The sequence below is a fragment of the Thermobia domestica genome, chromosome 9 (assembly GCF_964235325.1).
Source record: "Thermobia domestica chromosome 9, izTheDome1.hap1.1, whole genome shotgun sequence".
Lineage (NCBI taxonomy): Eukaryota > Metazoa > Arthropoda > Insecta > Zygentoma > Lepismatidae > Thermobia > Thermobia domestica.
Window position 1 is genome coordinate 107,360,037 of NC_137462.1, and position 21,872 is coordinate 107,381,908.

At 35.4% G+C, this 21,872-nt stretch overlaps 1 protein-coding gene across 1 annotated transcript in view; it reads right to left on the reverse strand.

Moving 5' to 3' along the window:
* The window catches only part of LOC145694913 (uncharacterized), a 78,294-nt gene that overhangs the window by 24,769 nt on the left and 31,653 nt on the right, over positions 1-21,872 (reverse strand). The window contains exons 8-10 of the mRNA XM_081771666.1: positions 14,312-14,643; positions 3,343-3,443; positions 722-947 (exon numbers count right to left, since the gene is read on the reverse strand). Of these exons, the coding sequence (XP_081627792.1) occupies positions 722-947; positions 3,343-3,443; positions 14,312-14,643 (659 nt within the window). The remainder of the gene's footprint in view (positions 1-721; positions 948-3,342; positions 3,444-14,311; positions 14,644-21,872) is intronic.

Genomic DNA, 21,872 nt, shown 5'->3' on the forward strand with positions numbered 1-21,872 from the left:
AAAGAACTTTTCAATAATTTCCCTAAGATTAAACAACTTTTTGGATAATTTCCTTGACAAAAATAAAATTCCTTGACATTCCTTGATTTCCAGGTCTCTGGGAATCCTGTAATTGTTTAGAACATTCATTAACACTACGTACGATGTTATTAGTGTCTATTTATTATTATTTTGACACATTGTGCTAAGCGTTTCGACATTTGATCAAGCTATGCTCTATGAAGAAAACAATCGAAACTATACATTCTACTATAAAAAATAATGTAAGCTCTATTTCATTCAAGTACATTAAGCAGTATTTAACACAAACGACAATGTACTACGATAAAAACTTAACAATCTTTTTTAACAATGATTGATCTTTACAACTGTTAAAAATACACCGAATGTATTTTGGTTTTGTAATATTTACAAATAATAATAATAAATAAAGTGGGATTCAAACATTTGTCTATTTGGCGTTTAACGTAGTGTTTAACATCGGAACCATTTTAACTCCAACTGAATTTTGCGTGATAACTACTGAGCTGTTTAACAGCCCAGGAACGTGTAAGAAGTTGTAATTCTCGATCTAGCACAACTTCACTTCTCGCAAATGGAGGCTCAGCCAAATAATACATTGTTTAAAAAACATACTAGTAAATAACACGAAGCTCGGTGAACACACAACACTGAGTACCACTAATCAACGAAGAACATAAAGAAAGCAAATAATGCTTACCAAGGCATAGAATATAGGATCAAAAAAGGCCTCTATAACAGTCTTGAAGTTCTTCTTCCCAATTCCTCGACCGATCGCAGGCATTTGTTTACACACTGTTTCTAAGAAAGTAACGTGGTGAGTATAATGTTTATGACGACATGCTTCCGCAATAAGAGGTACAGCTGGCAATACTGACGGAACCGCATCTGGAATCTGTGACAATTCGGACACAAGATATACGCATCTGAAACGCAAAACACAGAGAAACGTAAATCTTAACAAGCAAACATTTTTTTTTTTTTTTTTTTTGTGCACAAATAAAACAAAATAAATAAACAAAAGATCTGCATTCTTCATTGATAGTGAAATCAGTGAGTTTTCTTCCATTTAAATTTCTTGAGTAAAAGCCTAAGAAATAGTTTCATAAAATTATACTCCGAACGGATTTATAACGACGACAAGAAACGCTGAATCTCTTTACTTTCAAAGAGTTGAAGAAAGGACGGCTCGGCGGAGATTAACTCGGGTCTACTGCTTACAATGCCGATGTACGTACTACTTCCATACCCACTTCTCCTGCATTCCCCTCTATGTTTTACATATCTAGATCTGATTCAATCATCATAGGTGAGTTGTACATGAACAACAGTTGTAAGCCGTCGTGGGTCCATGTTGTCTAAATGGCAGAATAACAAACTGACGAGTGAAAAACTGGTCTAGGAAAGACGAGGTAGCGTAGTAGTTATCATTCTGGCGTAGTAAGTCAAAGTCACGAGTTCAATGTCGGTCCAGTAGCACTTTTTCACTTTTGAATTTCGTTCAACCTATACATTTGATGTTAAAAATATAGCTTGTTTCCTCTATTCTTCATCTGACATGAATACGACTTAACCCGTTCGACCAACTGCTTCGGATAAGACATTAAAAGTGCAGTGGAAATTGTAAACGATTGAAACCAAATTCTTAGAAATCTGGTGCTTACAAGAAATGTCGGGTCAGGTGACGAAAACTTTAAGAAATAGAATGAACGACTAGAATTAATTTGATGCTTCAGTTCCTTAAACACATGCTATGGAGCTAAATGGTTAGGAAAACAAACTTTTACGTTTATTATTATTATTATTAGAAAAAAATATGTTTTTCTGACCATTTCTGTAAGCTGATTTGCAACTCTCATCTCTGAGCTCCAAGATTATGTGAAGATTCCCTGTCTCCAAGAGAACATGCAACGACCAGCCTGGACTCGGACAGCACGAACTGTTTTTCTTCATTCCCCAAAAGTGAAATTTTTTAAAAATATTTTATACAGTTTTCTCCTCCGTACGAAGCATTTTCAGATGCTTTTTGAGTAATTTCGGAGTTTTTCGACGGCAAAATATTCCCTAAGTTGTAATACTTTCTACACATTTAAAGAAGAGAGACTCAGTAGATCAGCGTTTCTCCCTCTGGGGGTCGCGAAGATAAGCGCAAGAGATAAATATAATTAGAATCTAATACCGGAAAATATTTTTAAATATTATTTGGAATTTTGTTCTGATAGGCATATTTCTATTTTTATGCATACTGTTAGAACAACAAAAAATAAGTCTACTGAACATTTCCAACAGGTGTTTAAAAATCAATTTAAATGAAAGAGGTACGATATGAAACTACAGAGAACTGTATTTTTAAATACCAGAAAAATGCAAATGCTATAAAACCTACATATTGAAACACAATTAAAATTGAAAGCTAATGAGATACCTGAGTATGGTGTGATTTCACTAGTGCGGCAATGTCCGGTTTGATCCTCGTGACGCACAATATCAAGTCATTTAAAATACTCAATAACTTTATAAACAACTGTCCAAGCTTTTTAACTAAAATTAGAAATCACTTTATTTTTTATCATATGATCCAAAATTAAGGGGGTTATGAACTTTTAAAATTTTCAAACAACCTCCATTTTGAAACAGTATGACGGTTCGGATTCGATATTTGTAATATACATAAACTGACCCAAATTTTGTTTTAATCCATTCTCTTTTACGGAAGTCCACTATATACAAGAAATGGATTCACTATTATAGAAATAGATGGATATTGTGAGATATCCAGCGTAATATACCGCAATAGGTATATCAAAAATCCCACACAAGCTCATTACAAACCAGAAATTATAAGGGGGTCGCTGCCAAAAGGATGTGATAAAGTGGGGATCGTGATAGAAATTAGGTTGAGAACCACTGCAGTAAACTACATTTTCTGTATTGCAAATTTATTCTCCAATCATTTCCCAGGTTATTTCTAACGTTTTAATAACTTCCCTTACAAAAATTTATCTATCAAAAGTGCACGCATTTCGTAGTGTCAATAGTCCATACTGTTACATTGAATTTACTTTCTGGTTCGTGGAAACTTCTTCGGGTATTATTAGAAACCAATAATCTGATTTTCTTTTAATGGATTTTAGATTGTAAAATATCATATTAATACAAGTAATACGTTTTAGGCAAATTTCGAGTGTAAAAATTATGACCTTCGGTGAAAAGAGGTTATATGACCAGACTATTCCTCAAGAAAAAGACAATACTACATGTAAAAGAGAGCTGAGTCATTGCATTTAAAGAACCAACTATAGACATCAAAACTGTTCTTACCCATCAGCTCTTTCCCATGGTTGAGAAGGTCTGCGAAATTTGTGATCAGTACATCCTCCACCTCTTCCCATTTTAGGTGCTAAAGAACCACACGAATACATCTATTAAACAGAAAAGAACATGTTACTATCACTAATAAGCCACAAGAATATGAAAGAACATACACTTTAAAATATTAGGAGCCATATTCTGTAATGTGGTTCATTTTCTTGAGTGAATGTGCGCAGCTAACACTACGAGTTAATTACTAGTTGTACTCGTTGGTAAAAGTGTAGTGGTCACTTGCTGTGGACTAATGAACCGTATTGTCATTCTTTTATACATTGAATACGGACGCAATGTAGGAGCATTTCATCTCTAACGTTCCCACTGTTCTTATATTTTCATGGTCAACAACAGACCAGGACATATCTAGTACAAGTAGTAGTAATCGCCCCACTTGAGGCCATTTTGGACTTTGACCCCGACCTTTGTGACGTCATAGGTCAAAGGTCAATGACCTAGGGGTACATAGGACCACCCCCTCTAAATTTTGACAGGGGTACCATGGCCCACCCCCTAAATTTTGGCAGGGGTACATAGGACCACCCCTTAAATTTTGGAAATTGCCAAATCTAAAATTTGGTATGGTAGCCTAGGACCATAGTATGTACCTCTATCAGTATTGGCGGTCTATGTCGTTCCCTTTCATGGGTAAAAAATTACCAAAAATTCAAATTTCGGGGGGTTTTGACCTAATTTATCCCCTTTTACGAGGTGTTATTACCCTATATGGTTATATGGGCGTATACAGGGGTCCATTAGCTTTCATAAGACATGGGTATATTGGTGCACCCCTTGAAAAATTTGGGAGGGGAACCTTGGCTCACCCCTTAAATTTTGGAAATTGGCCAATTTAAACATTGGGTATTATAGTACAGGACCCTAATATGTATTATGATAAATTTGGGTGGTCCACCTCGTTCCCTTCTACGGTTACAAAATTGCCAAAATATAAACGTAAGCAATACGTTATACCACGTGTTTGGTTTTTGGTCGATTTTATCCCCTTTGATGAGGTGTTATTATCCTATATAGTTATATGGTTATGTATAGGGGTCCATTCCCTTTCATAAGATATGGGTATATTTGTGCACCCCTTTAAAAGTTTGGGACGGTACCTTGGCCCACCCCTTAAATTTTTAGAAATAGCCCAATTTAAACATTTGGTATTATAGTACTGGACCCTAACATGTATTATGATAAATTTGGGTGGTCCACCTCGTTCCCTTCTAGGGGTACATAATTGCCAAAATATAAACGTAAGCAATACGTTGTAACACGTGTTTGGTCTTTTGGCCCAATTTATTTCCTTGGATGAGGTCCTATTACCTTATATAATTATATGGTTATGTATAGGGGTCCATTACCTATCATAAGACATAGGTACATTTGTGCACCCTGTGCACCCCTTTAAAATTTTGGGAGGGGTACCTTGGCCCATCCCTTAAATTTTAGAAATTGCAAATTTTACACATTTAGTATAATAGTATAGGACCCTAATATATATTACTATAAATTTGGGTGGTCCACCTCGTTTCCTTTCATGGGTACGAAATTGCCAAATTTTTAGTACAACCACGTGTTTCGGTTTTGACCTAATTTATTCACTTGGATGAGGTCCTATTACCTTATATGGTTATATGGTCATGTATATTGGTCCATTTCCTATCATAAGACATAGGTACAATTGTGCACCCCTTTAAATTTTTGGGAGGGATACCTTGGCCCACCCCTTTAATTTTGGAAATTGCCCAATTTAAACATTTGGTATAATACTATTGGACCCTAATATATATTACTATAAATTTGGGTGGTCCATCTCGTTCCCTTTCATGGGTACGAAATTGCCAAATTTTAGTACAACCACGTGTTTCGTTTTTGACCTAATTTATTCCCTTGGATGATGTCCTATTACCTTATATGTCCTATTATATGGTCATGTATAGGAGTCCATTTCCTATCATAAGACATAGGTACATTATTGCACCCCGGGAGGGATACCATAGCTAATCCCTTAAATTTTGGAAATTTTCCAATTTAAGCATTCGCTATTATAGTACATGACCTCAATATGTATCATGATAAAATTGGGTGGTCCACCTTATTCCCTTTCATGGGTTAAAAAATTGCCAAAATATATAGCAATATGTTGTACCACGTGTTTGGTTTTTGGCCCAATTTCTCCCCTTTGATGAGGTTTTATTACCTTATATGATTACAAGGGGGTTCATTTCCTATCATAAGAAATGGGTACATTGATGCACCCTTTTTAAAATTTGAGAGGGGTATCTTGGCTCATCCACTCAGTTTAGAAATTGTTTAATATAAGCATTCGGTATCTCCGTACAGGTCTTCAATATGTACCACTATAAATTTGGATGGTCCACCTCTTTCCCTTTCATGGGTAAAGAACTACCAAAAATCAAATTTCGGAGGTTATTGACTCCTATTTAATACGTTATATGGTTTATTACCTTTATATGTTTATGTTCCCTTTTAAATTTGGGAATTATCAAATAACATAATTCGGTAAACGTTTTCTAGGACCATTGGTATTCCTCTTATGGCCAAATATTCAAAATTTAAAAATTATTGACCTATTTTTTTGATACGGCTTTATTATTGAATAACTACAGGATTTATTACTTTTTCGTAAGACACAGGTGTATTTGTGTACCAATCTTAAATTTCGGGAGGGGTACATTTCTTATTGTTATATCAATAATTGGTAATTGTTCTTAGAATTGGGTGGTATCTCTTTCTTTGGGTAAATCATTGTCAAATATTAGTATGATCACGTGATCAGTTATTGACCTATGATGGGATTAGGAGTCCAGGACATTAGTACATTTAAACTTTCTAGGATAATTTGAGAATGCGTCATTGGTTTGGATTATTACAGCCTATGGACCAAATATAAACGTAAGCAATACGATGTGCCCCATGATTGACCTTGATGAGGTAGTGTACAGGGATACATAGCTAACCTTATTGAATCTTATGACTCATAGTCTTAAGGGAATACATGCTACAACACTGGCAAAGTTATTGTTGATGCAATTTGATTGGTTGATCACTATCTTTCGTGCAATCTGATTGGCTGATCACTATCTTTCGTGCAATGTGATTGGTTGCTGATTTTCAAATCTTTGCTGCATTCAGTTTTTTGTTTAACATTTAAAAAAGTTTTTGAAATTTTTTTGTTTTAAACTTTGGTTTGACATTTTTTTTCGTTTGATATTTTTAGTTTGAAAATTTTTTGTTTGAAATGTTTTTCAAACTTTTTTGTTTGAAACTTTGGTTTGACATTTTTTCGTTTGAAATTTTTAGTTTGAAAATTTTGTTTCGAAAGTTTTGTTTAAAAAATTTTTGTTTGAAATTTTTGTTTCAAAATTTTGTTTGAAATTTTTTCGTTTGAAATTTTAGTTTAAAAAATGTTCGAATTTTTTTTTGTTTAAAATTTTTTGTTTGAACATTTTTGTCTGAAAATTTTTGGTTTCAAATTTTTAAGTTTGTGCACTCATTAGTGAAGAACCGGAACTGCTTAGAAGAAAATTTGGTTTGAAATTTTTTTTTTGTTTGAAAATTTTTGTTTCGAAAGTTTTGTTTGAAATTTTTGTTTCAAAGTTTGGTTTGACATTTTTAAAAGTTTGTGCACTCATTAGTAAAGAACCGGAACTGTTTAGAACTAAAACCTCTGACAACATTGTGGCGCCATAGTACACGTCAGAACATGGGGTTGTACTTGAAATGAAAAAACACAATTCATTGAAATGGATCATTTTATTACACTCCACATACATCCATACCAGATATAGGATCTGGATATTGTCGATACAATGTATTTTGAACTTCTTGCACTAGTTTGTCTTTAGCATATAATTTTAATTCCAATTGAAGTCTTTTAAGGTCTATTGCAATATCAATTGGTGGAAACTCAATGTACATTTGATCACAAATAAACTGTTTATCAATACAGGTATGCACCCACGAACGATGTTGACAACCATCACAATATCTAGATACATGTTGTACAATATGCATAACACATTTTTCAAAATAGTACTTTTTCAGGAATATATTTGTTTTGTTGCACACTTCCACTGCATGTTTAACACACTGAAATACGCTGATGAATTTGTTCCATTCCGTTTGCGTTAGATACACCATGTTGCGAGGGACATGGAATGTACTCTTTTTACGTAACAGCACCATCTTCTCTTCGAGGACTGTACGCAGCACCACTTCATGATTTGAGCCTAATGATTTGACTATGGTCACATTTAGCTCATCATGAAAATAATCGTTCATTTGGTCGATTCGTGAACATAATATTTGCCATTCTTCACAGGTCAGTTGTACACCAAATTGTTCTGCTTTGCCCAATCGAATCACTGGTTCAAATGTTCTAGCACTGATACCAATCATCACATGTTTTGTTTGAAATATATTTATTGGATAATAGCTTGCGAAGATGAACTCTTTATCGTTAGAAGTACACATCTTTCCTCCTGAAAAGCACTTGCTCAAATGATTTCGTGGGATGACAGTGTATTGGTTGATTTATAGAACTACGGCTGACGTCATTGGAAAGAAATGTGCTGACGTTTGAATTCATTGTTTCATCACAGTTGTTGACGTCATGCTGACCAACCAAATTCATACAACTATGTCTGACGTCAAAGGAATGTGCTGACGTTTGAATTCATGATTTCATCACAATTGCTGACGAATCTGGCTGTGTACTAAATTCAAATTGATGACTTCGACCCAAGAATCCTTTGTAACATAAAGATACAGATCCAGTATTTAAGAAACGCAGCAGTTCTTCTTGTTTTGATGCTTCCATGGGTAAATATCTTGCTGGTAAAATTATATTCTTATCATTTTCAAGCTTCACTACGATTCTTAATCCAAACTTTGTAGGGATCATTTGACTAGCTAAGATTCTATAAGGTACATTCTGTTGTAAACCAGTAATCTTGGTAAATGATTTCATCACATCACGTTGTTTAGAAACTGCAGACAAGTAGTCATGATGATGTTATCATGAATACTAACTCGAACGATACTTATATATGATGCAAAACTGATGACGTTGCATTATCACGTTATGACGTGTACTATTGCGCCACAATGTTGCCAGAGGTTTTAGTTTTAAACAGTTCCGGTTCTTTACTAATGAGTGCACAAACTTTTAAAAATGTCAAACCAAACTTTGAAACAAAAATTTCAAACAAAACTTTCGAAACAAAAATTTTCAAACAAAAAAAAATTTCAAACCAAATTTTCTTCTAAGCAGTTCCGGTTCTTCACTAATGAGTGCACAAACTTAAAAATATAAAACCAAAATTTTCCAAACAAAAATGTTCAAACAAAAAATTTTAAACAGGAAAAAAAAATTCGAACATTTTTTAAACTAAAATTTCAAATAAAATTTTTTTTTTAGTTTTGAAACGAAAAACAATTAAAATTTTCAAACGAAAAAATTTCAAACAAAATTTTGAAAGAAAAAATTTTCAAAAAAAATTTTCAAAAATTTTCAAAAAAAAATTTTGAAAAAATTTCAAACAAAAATTTTTTAAACAAAACTTTCGAAACAAAATTTTCAAACTAAAAATTTCAAACGAAAAAATTTCAAACCAAAGTTTCAAACAAAAAAGTTTGAAAAAAATTTCAAACAAAAAATTTTCAAACAAAATATCAAACGAAAAAAAATGTCAAACCAAAGTTTCAAACAAAAAATTTCAAAAACAGCAACCAATCACATTGCACGAAAGATAGTGATCAGCCAATCAGATTGCACGAAAGATAGTGATCAACCAATCAAATTGCATCAACAATAACTTTGCCAGTGTTGTAGCATGTATTCCCTTAAGACTATGAGTCATAAGATTCAATAAGGTTAGCTATGTATCCCTGTACACTATCTCATCAAGGTCAATCATGTGGTACATCGTATTGCTTACGTTTATATTTGGTCCATAGGCTGTAATAATCCAAACCAATGACGCATTCTCAAATTATCCTAGAAAGTTTAAATGTACTAATGTCCTGGACTCCTAATCCCATCATAGGTCAATAACTGATCACGTGATCATACTAATATTTGACAATGATTTACCCAAAGAAAGAGATACCACCCAATTCTAAGAACAATTACCAATTATTGATATAACAATAAGAAATGTACCCCTCCCGAAATTTAAGATTGGTACACAAATACACCTGTGTCTTACGAAAAAGTAATAAATCCTGTAGTTATTCAATAATAAAGCCGTATCAAAAAAATAGGTCAATAATTTTTAAATTTTGAATATTTGACCATAAGAGGAATATCAATGGGTCCTAGAAAACGTTTACCGAATTATGTTATTTGATAATTCCCAAATTTAAAAGGGAACATAAACATATAAAGGTAATAAACCATATAACGTATTAAATAGGAGTCAATAACCTCCGAAATTTGATTTTTGGTAGTTCTTTACCCATGAAAGGGAAAGAGGTGGACCATCCAAATTTATAGTGGTACATATTGAAGACCTGTACGGAGATACCAAATGCTTATATTAAACAATTTCTAAACTGAGTGGATGAGACAAGATACCCCTCCCAAATTTTAAAAAGGGTGCATCAATATACCCATGTCTTATGATAGGAAATGAACCCCCTTGTAATCATATAAGGTAATAAAACCTCATCAAAGGGGAGAAATTGGGCCAAAAACCAAACACGTGGTACAACATATTGCTATATATTTTGGCAATTTTTTAACCCATGAAAGGGAATAAGGTGGACCACCCAATTTTATCATGATACATATTGAGGTCATGTACTATAATAGCGAATGCTTAAATTGGAAAATTTCCAAAATTTAAGGGATTAGCTATGGTATCCCTCCCGGGGTGCAATAATGTACCTATGTCTTATGATAGGAAATGGACTCCTATACATGACCATATAATAGGACATATAAGGTAATAGGACATCATCCAAGGGAATAAATTAGGTCAAAAACGAAACACGTGGTTGTACTAAAATTTGGCAATTTCGTACCCATGAAAGGGAACGAGATGGACCACCCAAATTTATAGTAATATATATTAGGGTCTTATACTATAATACCAAATATATAAAATGGGTAATTTCCAAAAGTAAAGGGGCGGGGCCAAGGTACACCTCCCAAAAATTTAAATGGGTGCACAAATGTACCTATGTCTTATAATAGGTAATGGATTCCTATACATGACTATACAACCATATAAGGTAATAGGACCTCATCCAAGGGAATAAATTAGGTCAAAAACGAAACACCTGGTTGTACTAAAAATTTGGCAATTTCGTACCCATGAAAGGGAACAAGGTGGACCACCCAAATTTATGATAATACATATTAGGGTCCAGTACTATCATACCAAATGTGTAAAATGGGCAATTTCTAAAATTTAAGGGGTGGCCCAAGGTACCCCTCCCAAATTTTAAAAGAGGTGCACAAATGTACCTATGTCTTATGATAGGGAATAAACCCCTATACCTAAGCATATAACCATATAAGGTAATAGGACCTCATCCAAGAGGATAAATTGGGCCAAAAGACCAAACACGTGTTACAACGTATTGCTTACGTTTATATTTTGGCAATTTTGTACCCCTAAAAGGGAACGAGGTGGACTACCCAAATTTATTATAATACATGTTAGGGTCCAGTACTATAATACCAAATGTTTAAATTGGACAATTTCCAAAATGTAAGGGGTGGGCCAAGGTATCCCTCCGAAATTTTTAAAGGGGTGCACAAATATACCCATATCTTATGAAAGGTAATGGACCCATATACATGAACATATAACTATATAGGATAATAACACCTCATTAAAGGGGATAAAATCGACCAAAAACCAAACACGTGGTATATCGTATTGCTTACGTTTATATTTTGGCAATTTTGTACCCCTAGAAGGAAATGAGGTGGACCACCCAAATTTATCATAATACATATTAGGCTCCTATACGATAATACCCAATGTTTAAATTGGCCAATTTCCAAAATTTAATGGGTGGGCCAAGTTCCCCTTCCCAAATTTTAAAGGGGTGCATTAATATATCCATGTCTTATGAAAGGTAATGGACCCCTGTATACGCCCATATAACTATATAAGGTAATAACACCTCATCAAAGGGGATAAATTAGGTCAAAAAACCCCGAAATTTGGTTTTTTGGCAATTTTTTACCCATGAAAGGGAACGACATAGACCCCCAATACTGATAGAGGTACATACTGTGGTCCTAGGCTACCATACCAAATTTTTAGATTTGCCAATTTCCAAAATTTAAGGGGTACCCCTGCCAAAATTTAGGGGGTGGGCTATGGTACCCCTGCCAAAATTTAGAGGGGGTGGTCCTATGTACCCCTAGGTCATTGACCCCGGGCCATAGTCATTGACCTTTGACCTATGACGTCATAAAGGTCGGGGTCAAAGTCCAAATTGGCCTCAAGTGGGACGATTACTACTCAAGTACTAATACTGTGCGTAGATATTTCAAGAACGAGCTCTTAAAGAACCACTCAACAAAAGGGAATATTATATAAAATCATATACCAACTCAACACTAATGCCTTTCAATACGTAAGTCAATATACTATGTAGCGTACATCCATATATATATATATATATATATATATATATATATATATATATATATATCTGGAAAATTCATGTCATACAGACAGAGAAAATCCATATACGGTGAGACTACACTAGACTTCCTGTAAACAGTATTCAATTCAAGCTGTAGTGACTTTATAATGATGTACAATGAGTTCTGTTACTAGTTGCAAGGAAAACTAGAAACAATAATGTGACAAATACAACACTCATGTATCTCTTGAAATATTTACCCACAGCATTGATATCTATATTTGGTGATTTTTTATAGGGTTTACAACTTCAATCAGTTATAATTCTTTATTGGAACCACATACAGACTTGGTTTATATGTCATTATACTGCAAAACACTTTAAGTTTTTTGTGACAAATCCATTGTGGCTCAATGTGTGCACCTGCGGTCATTCTGGACACATCCCAACGAAAGTCGATTTCCTACCAAACAGTAGTCAACATTTCGGGGGTAACGTCCGCGATGCCTGTTGTGATACGATGTTTCAGTTCATTAACATTATCAGGTAGGGGAGGGGTGTACACCTTATCTTTCACAAACCCCAACAGAAAGAAGTCAAGTGGCGCGTAATCTGGAGAACGTGGCGGCCAGGCAATTGGTCCACCACGACCTATCCACTTATCTGGGAAACGTTGATCAAGAAATTATCTTACGTCCATCAGGTAGTGCGACGGGGCGTCATCTTGTTGCCACCATAAGCGGCCATCGTGGTCATCTTCATCTAACTGTGGAACAAGGAAGTTCTGGAGCACATCAAGATAGGTGATGCCGGTGATAATGCTCTCAGCAAAGAAGAATGGTCCATACACCTTTGCTCTGGAAACAACACAAAACACGTTCACTTTGGGGCTGTCACGAACCAGCTCCACGTGCGCATGTTAATTTTCCATGTCACAAATACAAGTGTGTGTGTTGACTCGGCCGGAAAGATGAAAAGATTCGTCACTGAATACCACACTGTTCAAGAATGACTCATCACCACTAATGCGATCCAACATAGTAACACAGAATTAATATCGAGTATGTTTATCCGCTTCACTTAAGGCTTGAACCAAGGACAGTCTGTATGGCTTCATGGATAAACATCTACGCAATACACACCAAACAGTGATTTGAGGGATGCCAGTTTCTTGTGATGCACATCGTACAGGTTTTCGAGGACTGCGGACAAAACTCTCCCTAACTGCTTCCACCACATCGTTAGTCACAGGTGAGGCTCTGGAGCCTTTGTGTATCACACATAACAACCTGTTTCAATAAATATCTGGTGCCATTTGTACACTGTTGGTCTCCTGGGTGGTTCCTTGCCGTATTGTGTGCGAAACTTTCGCTGTACACTCATTGCTGACTTCGTTTCTTCAAACGAAAACACACACATAGCTCTTTCCGCCCCAGTGAAAATCTCAATTTTCAATGACTGACCGGTGGCGCCGCGTGTGGTCAACTCCGCAACTACTCACTATGTGAGTCAAACTTGAAGTATTTTGCAGTATAATGACATATAAAGCAAGTCTGTATGTGGTTCCAATAAAGAATTATAACTGATTGAATTTGTAAACCCTATAAAGAATCACCCTGTATACATGCTCTTGAATACAATATATAAAAAAAGTAAAAATGGCATATGCGCAAATATGCATGTACTATGCACAGGTGATACAAATCTGGTTCAATGAACACAGTATCGACTTTTAGACTTCCTTAGCCCCGTGATCTCCAAATTTGAATTCTATTAAGAAAGTGCGAGATATTGTGCAAAACTCACTTAATGCCTTACAGCTCAAGATGCTGTGCAGAACCTCCTTTAAAAAATTGCCTTATGGTCTTGAAGTATCTGAATGAGTATAATCACGTATCAGCTCCAACACTCTGTACATTCCATGTTACGTACAAGTAAGTGATGATGGGGAGAAGACCGGGCTACACGTTATAAAGTAGGTGTCTATATTTTGGCACAATAGTTTATATATTAACTGTATTATATGTATTTACAAGAATTTTTATTTAATATCTTTCTTTTCTGTAAAAAATTACTAGGTCTTATTCATCACATAACTGGACCTAAAAGAATTCAGAATTCTCCCAGTGTATAGATGCAAGAAATTTTAACATTCTTCATTTATATTTTGTTACTAAATTTACCAACCCTATAATGGAAATTAATTTCTAAGCACTCCATGTTCTACACACCTCCCAAACAAAACTTTTTAAATAGAAATACCTTCTAAAGACAATATTTACTCTACCTGTTTATTTGAGTGTAGATCCATATCGTTATCCCGAATTCGTTTTACAATTCCAAATGTCGCAGGACCCTTTTCCATGTCGCCGTATTTCTCAGATTCAGAAGGTTGGTTAGCAATATCCTTAAGGCCATCAACAACTTTGTTCATTACAAATGTTAATGCATCTTGTCCATAAGCTTTTACAACATTCGCAATAGCTGTCGCACCTCCTTGCCTTACAGAAGGAATAGGGTCCTCCAGATTATGGAAAAACATAGGATATAATGAGGGCATGGCACTTTCAGATTCCTTTGGAAAGCAAAGGATAAAGTTTCCACAAGCTAAGCATGCAGCTGAAATGAAACCAAAGATATAATTTCAGTATTACTCTCGAATTTTACACGAAGAGCGCATTAAAACACTTACATATTTGTTTCGCATCGTTTAGAAACCATTACCAAGAAGTTTATGTTTTATATGTATGCACAGAATGTTTCAGATAAAGTGTTCAGTGCTTATAAATCATAACGGCTGGAAATAAAAGCGTGAAACAAAAAATAAGATAGGTAGATGCCAGAGAGCGAACCAAAGCTCAGCTTGCTTCACAAGGCAAATCATAGGTCTGTCCGAAAGTTTTAATGGCAAGTTTATCCATCTGGTAAATCACGTGAAGATTATGAAAAAACTTTCTGTAGGGAGAAGTTGTTCATGTAAGACATAGTTTACGAAATGGTCCCATTATCTGAAATACTCTATATATACACAATGAAATTTACAAATAAATTTTGACTCAAAATTCGTGTGTACATTTCATTTTAGTGCTGCGTAAAAATGGTAAGCCCTAGGAAGGTGGAAGTTGGTGGGATTATAGACGAAGGTTCGAAGTTTTGTGTGACACTAAAGCGGAGACAAGGGTACCACAGATTAGTAAGTCATAGGATCAAAGATCAGAATGCAATTATTTTCCGTATAGGATTCAATGCTAATATTGGTATGGTATGCCACTATTCGAGATATTGATCTTCAACCGTGAAAATTGGCGTATTTGCGTAACTTTTGATATGAAAGAATATAGTAACGAGAAATATGTGGAGCTGTGACCTTTGATCTCCAGCAGATTACCCGTGACCGTTGTGACAGCACACATTTCAGCAAGAAATCAATTCAATCAAATAGTGTAAATCAACCTACAGATAAAGAACCTGCTCAAGATTAGTCTAAGCCTAATTATACACGTCATCAATGTCAAAAGCGGTCGAAAGATCAAGAAACATAAATGTCCTATTTCGGAACTGAAAAATACTAACATACTCAATTGATGGAGCAATAAATTGATTACCTAAGAAGACTGAACTAACAAAATAATATTTCCATTACATGAACTGAAAACTATAACCCCAACTCATACCTGGTCACTTGTGACTTGGGTGGAATAATACTAAATTCAACAGCTTACCATATAAAAATAATTCAATGGAGGAACTTGTAACTGAACATACAGATAAAGAAACAACCCATAGTTTATAGAATCCTAAGAACAAGGTCACTAGTAGCAAAAGAGGTCAAAGATCACAAAGATTATGTGCCCTATTTCAGGTCCTAAAAAATACCAACATACTTGACTGATGGAGTAACTAATTGATTACGTATGAAGATTGACTAAAAAAAATCCATTAGAGGAATTAAAAACTGTGACACCCCTGACCTTCAGCAGTTTATAGTGTATAATAATTGAAATGAATTAAGCTGCAATTGAATATATATATATATATATATATATATATAAGGGAACTAAAAGTAGTTTAAAAATAGCTTTCGTTAATGCGATAAGAAGCCAAAAGTCTGAAAGTTTGTTTCCTATTTTAAGGTTATTACAAACATGTTTTTCTTCTATTCGACCTGTCGAGCCTCAACATAAATTCACTCTGCGTACGAATGACTTTGTGAACATTTTCTCAAATTTGTCTGGAATTGCATGCTTCAACGGCCGTTTTATTGCTTATGGGAGCTCTTTCATTGTTGTTGCAGATTTCTGTAAACCAACTGTTTAAGAAATCCCCAAAGGAAAAAGGTCAAAAGGTGTTTGATCAGGATTTCTAGCTGACCACTCTACTTCACTTCCCATGCTTATCAGGCGATTTTCAAACCTCATTCTTATGCGATGTGCTGAAGCCCCCATCCTGTTAATATCACACATCATTATTTGGGTCAAGTTTTAAGTGATCAAGTTTGGGAAAACGTAAATCCTCCAATATATTTGATATGTAGTTTGAATGACATTGTCTTCAATAAGATTCATCAATACCATAGTATTCCGTCATAGAACGTTCTACTCTTTTAAGAGAAGGGCTGCAACTCCAGACCAGAGCAAGGAACGAAAACACTGTTTCATTAAGGGAAACAATGCTTCGTCAGAGATTATAAATTGGAGTTCCATTTTATTTATATATAATTACAAAAGAACGCTCTTGCACTACAATTTCCTTCCTGTAATTTATGTTTCTTCTTCAGTATATACGCTCTAACCTGCAATACACGTTACGTTCTATTAACAAACTTCTTGTAATGTTAAGAGAAAGGCTCTTGATAACGTATATATTTTAAATGTGAACAAAGCACTGAATTAATGACTTTCAAGTTTTGATCTCCGGTAGAGAAAGATGGTCTTCTTGCCTGTTGCCGTCGCCGAGAGATACGTTCTATACGAAAATATTTTTTTTTCGAAACTGGTAATAAAGACAAACTAGTTCCTCATTACTTATTTTTACACTCCACTGTGCAAATGCCTTTCTTGCTCTGTTACCAATTTGTCACTGACAAGGAACCAGTCACTTAAATCAGCACGTTGTGCCTTTGATAGACTATCCATTAACATTGTCAAAAGTTCACATGAATAGAGAGAAAATAAATGGCATTTTCTGAAAGTTCTTGTTTGTACACAATCACTGTTAAATACAAGAATCATTGATGAACACGATGTAATCTGAACTGCAGCACTGTGATTGTCTAACTGCAATATTTCTTGGAATATCATTAAACTATCCTTGAAGTAAAACTAGATTATTCACGTGAACCCGACACAAGAGACCAATTAAAAGGTGGTTAGAGAAATAGACAAGACATGTGCAGCACATTGAAGTAGGGTAAACAAACGATAGGTATCATTTATCGTCTGTTATATGCAGTATGTTCCTGCGAACCTTCTCTTAGCTCTAATATAGTACTACTGGTGGGTTCAAGTGTTCTTATTCTAGTATAGAAACACAAACATTATATAGTTCAGTACTTCTCAAAATTTTCCACCTCTATGCTCCCGCATAAATTAACAGGATTTTTCTTGACACTCCCTTCGGAATGTTTTATGAATCACAGAATTGAACTACTGACTGATAGAACGTATGGAATACATGCTTCCATTGAACTGAATTTAATACAGGTGGTCTACAGAGGATGTTCAGCCTACGTTTGGCCGATTTCGTTCCTTCCCCCTTCCGGGCAGAATGGGCTCACCCGACCTGGCCCGTGGCGTCCTGCAGTGTTGTGCAGTGACTTCCTGGGAACGGAGTTGTTTTTCCGCGCGGACGACAATAACACACAAAACAGGACCGTTGTTGTGGGTGCTGTGTTAAATTTGTTTCCAAGCGTGTGGGTTTCCGCTCTGTGACCAAAATGCCGCCCAAGCTAGAAGGTTTTGGGAAGGCTATGTTGCGGCTCTTTATGACGCCCACTTTAGTGTTTCTGTCATTAGAAAACAGTGCAAGAAGAATGGTTGCAACATAGTTTAAGTGGAATAAAAAATGTTATTAAAAAGCTCCACAATTTGGATCACCAACGAAGCTGCCTAGGAAGCAGGAATGCACCAAGCCCACCTTCACCATGCAGAGGAAACTTCGCTAAATGACAATGCAAGAAAATCCGCCAACACAAAGGTGTATGGCTAATCGTCTTGACGTGTCTTTGGGGACTGTGAGCCGGACCTTACACCATCAACTCAAGCTGGAAAAAGTCATGAAAGCTCGCGGCCATCTTCTCACAGATGCCCACCAAAAGGAACAAAAGTGTAACGCCCGGAAGCTATACGAACGGCATCTGGCAAAACAATGGTGGATGTACGTCGTAACGCTCGATGAAGCATGGATTTACCTTTCCGACTGCGGCAAACCGAGAGCCATAATGTACCAAGAGAAAGGCGCCAAGAACTTCAGAAAGTTTCCGTGTCTGTACAGAATCCTTCCCAAAACGGTTCATGGTCGTTAGTGGCTATTGTTACCGAGGTAAACTGAAGATTCGTAGGGGGGCGAAGAACTGCAAAATAAATTCGAGGTATTTTCAGGAGCAGATCATGCGGGCGATCTACGAGCATGAGATTCCAACAATGTACGGAAATGACACCAATCTGGTGCGCATTCACATGGACAAGGCCTCATCACATACCTCACGATCGTCCCTCGCATTCTACAGGGAGATGGAGGAGGCAAGTGGTATACAGGTGATACCTTTCAATGAGGTACCTGTAAAATCTCCAGATGCAAGTCCTATGGACTATTGTGGATTTGGATTGCTGAAACGGACTTTGGGAAAACGGCGTGTGACAACTGTGGAAGGACTTTGGAAAGCTGTGCAAAGGGAATGGGGCAAGATTCCCCTCCCAGTTCTTCAGAGAAGCCTATTACAATGGAAATTACGCTGTAGGGCTATTGTTAGGAACCAAGGGAGACACATCGAGCACTTACGGCCCTGGCGCCATGGATTCTTCTAAATTTTTAGGTAAGTCGAAATTGGCCAAATATAGACTGAACAACCTCTGTATTAGAGATCAAAGGTCAAAATTTTCCATTCATTTAATGTATTTTTTAGTTGAACCGTCACATATAATCAATTTATTGTTCCAACAATCTAGTATGTTGGTATTTTTGTGTCTGAATTAGGACAAATAAGCTTCATGACCTTTGACCTTTCCAGACACTAATGTTTTTAATGTTAGTCTTAGATTAAACTTTACATAGATTCTTTATCTGTATGTTGAATTACAAGTTTCTCGATTTAATTATATTTATATAGTCAGCTGCTGGATTTATGTTATTCCAACCAAGGTCACATGTGATCTGGTATGGGTCAGTTTTCAATCAATCTAATGGATGTGTTTATTTTCTTAGTTCAGTCTTATTACAAATTTATTCATTGCTCCTTCCATCGCGTATGTTCCTATTTTTCAATACCGGAAACATAGCACAGAGGATTCGCGATTTTTGACCTCTTTGACTAGTGTTGCGAAGGCCTGAAAAAAAAACCGGAAATTTTGGGTAAAAAAACAGCTTTTTTACCGTTTTTTTACCGAGCTTGAAAACAAAAAACAGAAATTTTGGGAAAAATTGAAATTTTGCAAATTTTACTACATTATGCTTTGAAAATGAAAACTTTTTACATTTACAATTTACAGTTAAGATCATTGAGTGTTTATGTTTCTTATATTAGAATAGGGAAAACTTGTGGTAACAAATATATGTTCACCGCTCCTAGTACAGTGATAGAATGAAGTGATGGCTACCAGAGATACTAAAATATAATCCTTAATTAATATAGACGCATTTAAGTTATTATAAACAATCTTATGAAGTTCCCGTTTTATGATAGGGAAGTGTTAATATAGCGGGGCCAGATTCATTTTAGTTAATACCGATATGTTAAAATCAAATATACGAGGGGGATATTTTATGGGGATACGTATCTTCCTTGCGCTGCGTAAAATTTCCGGAAATTTTGAAACCATTAGAAAAAATATTTTGTTCGGAAATATTGACAAAAATCTGAAACTATAATTTAGAAACTATTTATTTGCCTGATGCTAATCTTATTTGCTGTAGCGTGTTTGCAGCATATATAAAATGTATTTCGCTAGCAGTAAAAATACTTAAAGCAACAGGTTTAAATTTTACTTTTTAGATTTCTAGTAAACCTCCTCTTTATTATTTTTATATTTTTCGAACAACTCAGAAAGAGAGGTGATCTTATTTACACATACACAGCGCAGTGAAACTTCCTCGGGGGGGAGGGGGGCGGAAGACATGATCTGAATATCAATCTTAGTTTCCTTGGTAGTTTCTAACACACTGTTTGACGAAATGTTGTATAATTAATAGGATACTATCCTTTTTGGTTAAAATACCGTATCCTACTTCATATTTTATTAAGTAAATTGACAAGGACAACGAAAGTAAGGTCTAGCCCTTTGTATTAGATGTAGATGTACTAGCCTTTTGTACTCTTAAACAACTAAGGTGTAAGAAGAGATCTGATTCATTGCACATAGACATCTTAAAAATCTGTCTGGAAAACTGTGTGATTAGACTAATAACAAATTTGCAAAACAAATAATAGAAAGAATAATATTAATCATAGCAATGAATAATGAGGTTTGTGTTATAGAAGTTATATTGAAACTGGGGATTGATGAACAACTTAATTTTTAATTCCACACATGCTATTAAATGTATATTATTTCTCTTAGAAAATGGAAGACAGTAAATACAAGCATATGCTACGACATCTAAAGAAATACTTGCAGCTTCCCGCAACATGTTCGTTGCCATTAAGTGGTTTTCGCTTTCTTGGAACATATCAAAACACAATACTTACACTCACTCCACACTTCAGTTACACAAAATAATCCTAAAAGCTAGAATTATGTTGAATTCACTAAATTTAATTATACACTCATATCCAAAATTATTGTCGCATGTCTATAAATATGTTGTTGTAGGAATATAATTTGATAACGAATTTGCTCGATATTTCTTACAATGTTAGTATGTGTATAATCGGCAAAGACATGAATGTGGCAGAGTTCATGTCAAGAGAAGTAAATAAGAACAATAAAACGAAAATAAAACTTTCTTGTCCATTTAGCAACATTTTGTTTTACTCATTCTAATTTTCATACTTATAATTCTTTTCCTATGAAATTTACCACAAATATACATTTCCCGATAATATATATAGTATCAGTATTAAAAGTACCCTGCAAAATCATTATCAAATTATATTCTTACAAGAAGACAGTTATGGATATGCGACAATCATTTTGGACATGAGTGTACATACACTCGTACACGCCTAAACACACCACTTCACTCGTATTCCTTAATGTTATAAACGTAACCAAGAAAGTTCTGTCATTTTTTCACTCACCACCTTCGAAACAGCGATATGTCACCTAAAACGTATCTGGAAGATTAAATATAGTCCCCATCAGCATCGATGACCTTCTACCAACGTTCTGGAAGGTCATGCATTTCACTGCGGTAGAATTTGGTGAGCCGTGAAGCGAAAAAGGTATTAAGTGCATTTTGCACCTCTACTAGTAGCGTCCTCTAAGGTGATTGTCCAAAGAATGGAACAGCTGATAATCGGACGGTGCAATGTCGGAGAATATGGTGGAAGCAATAGTGTTTCCCATCCAAGGCGTAGAATGGTGTCCCGGCTCATCCGGGGCTTAGCGCTGTCCTGTAACAAGACAACTTTGAGATTCAGAAGTGCTGGCTCTAGAGTTTTGAGTTTTTCTTGGATACGGCTCAACTGCTGA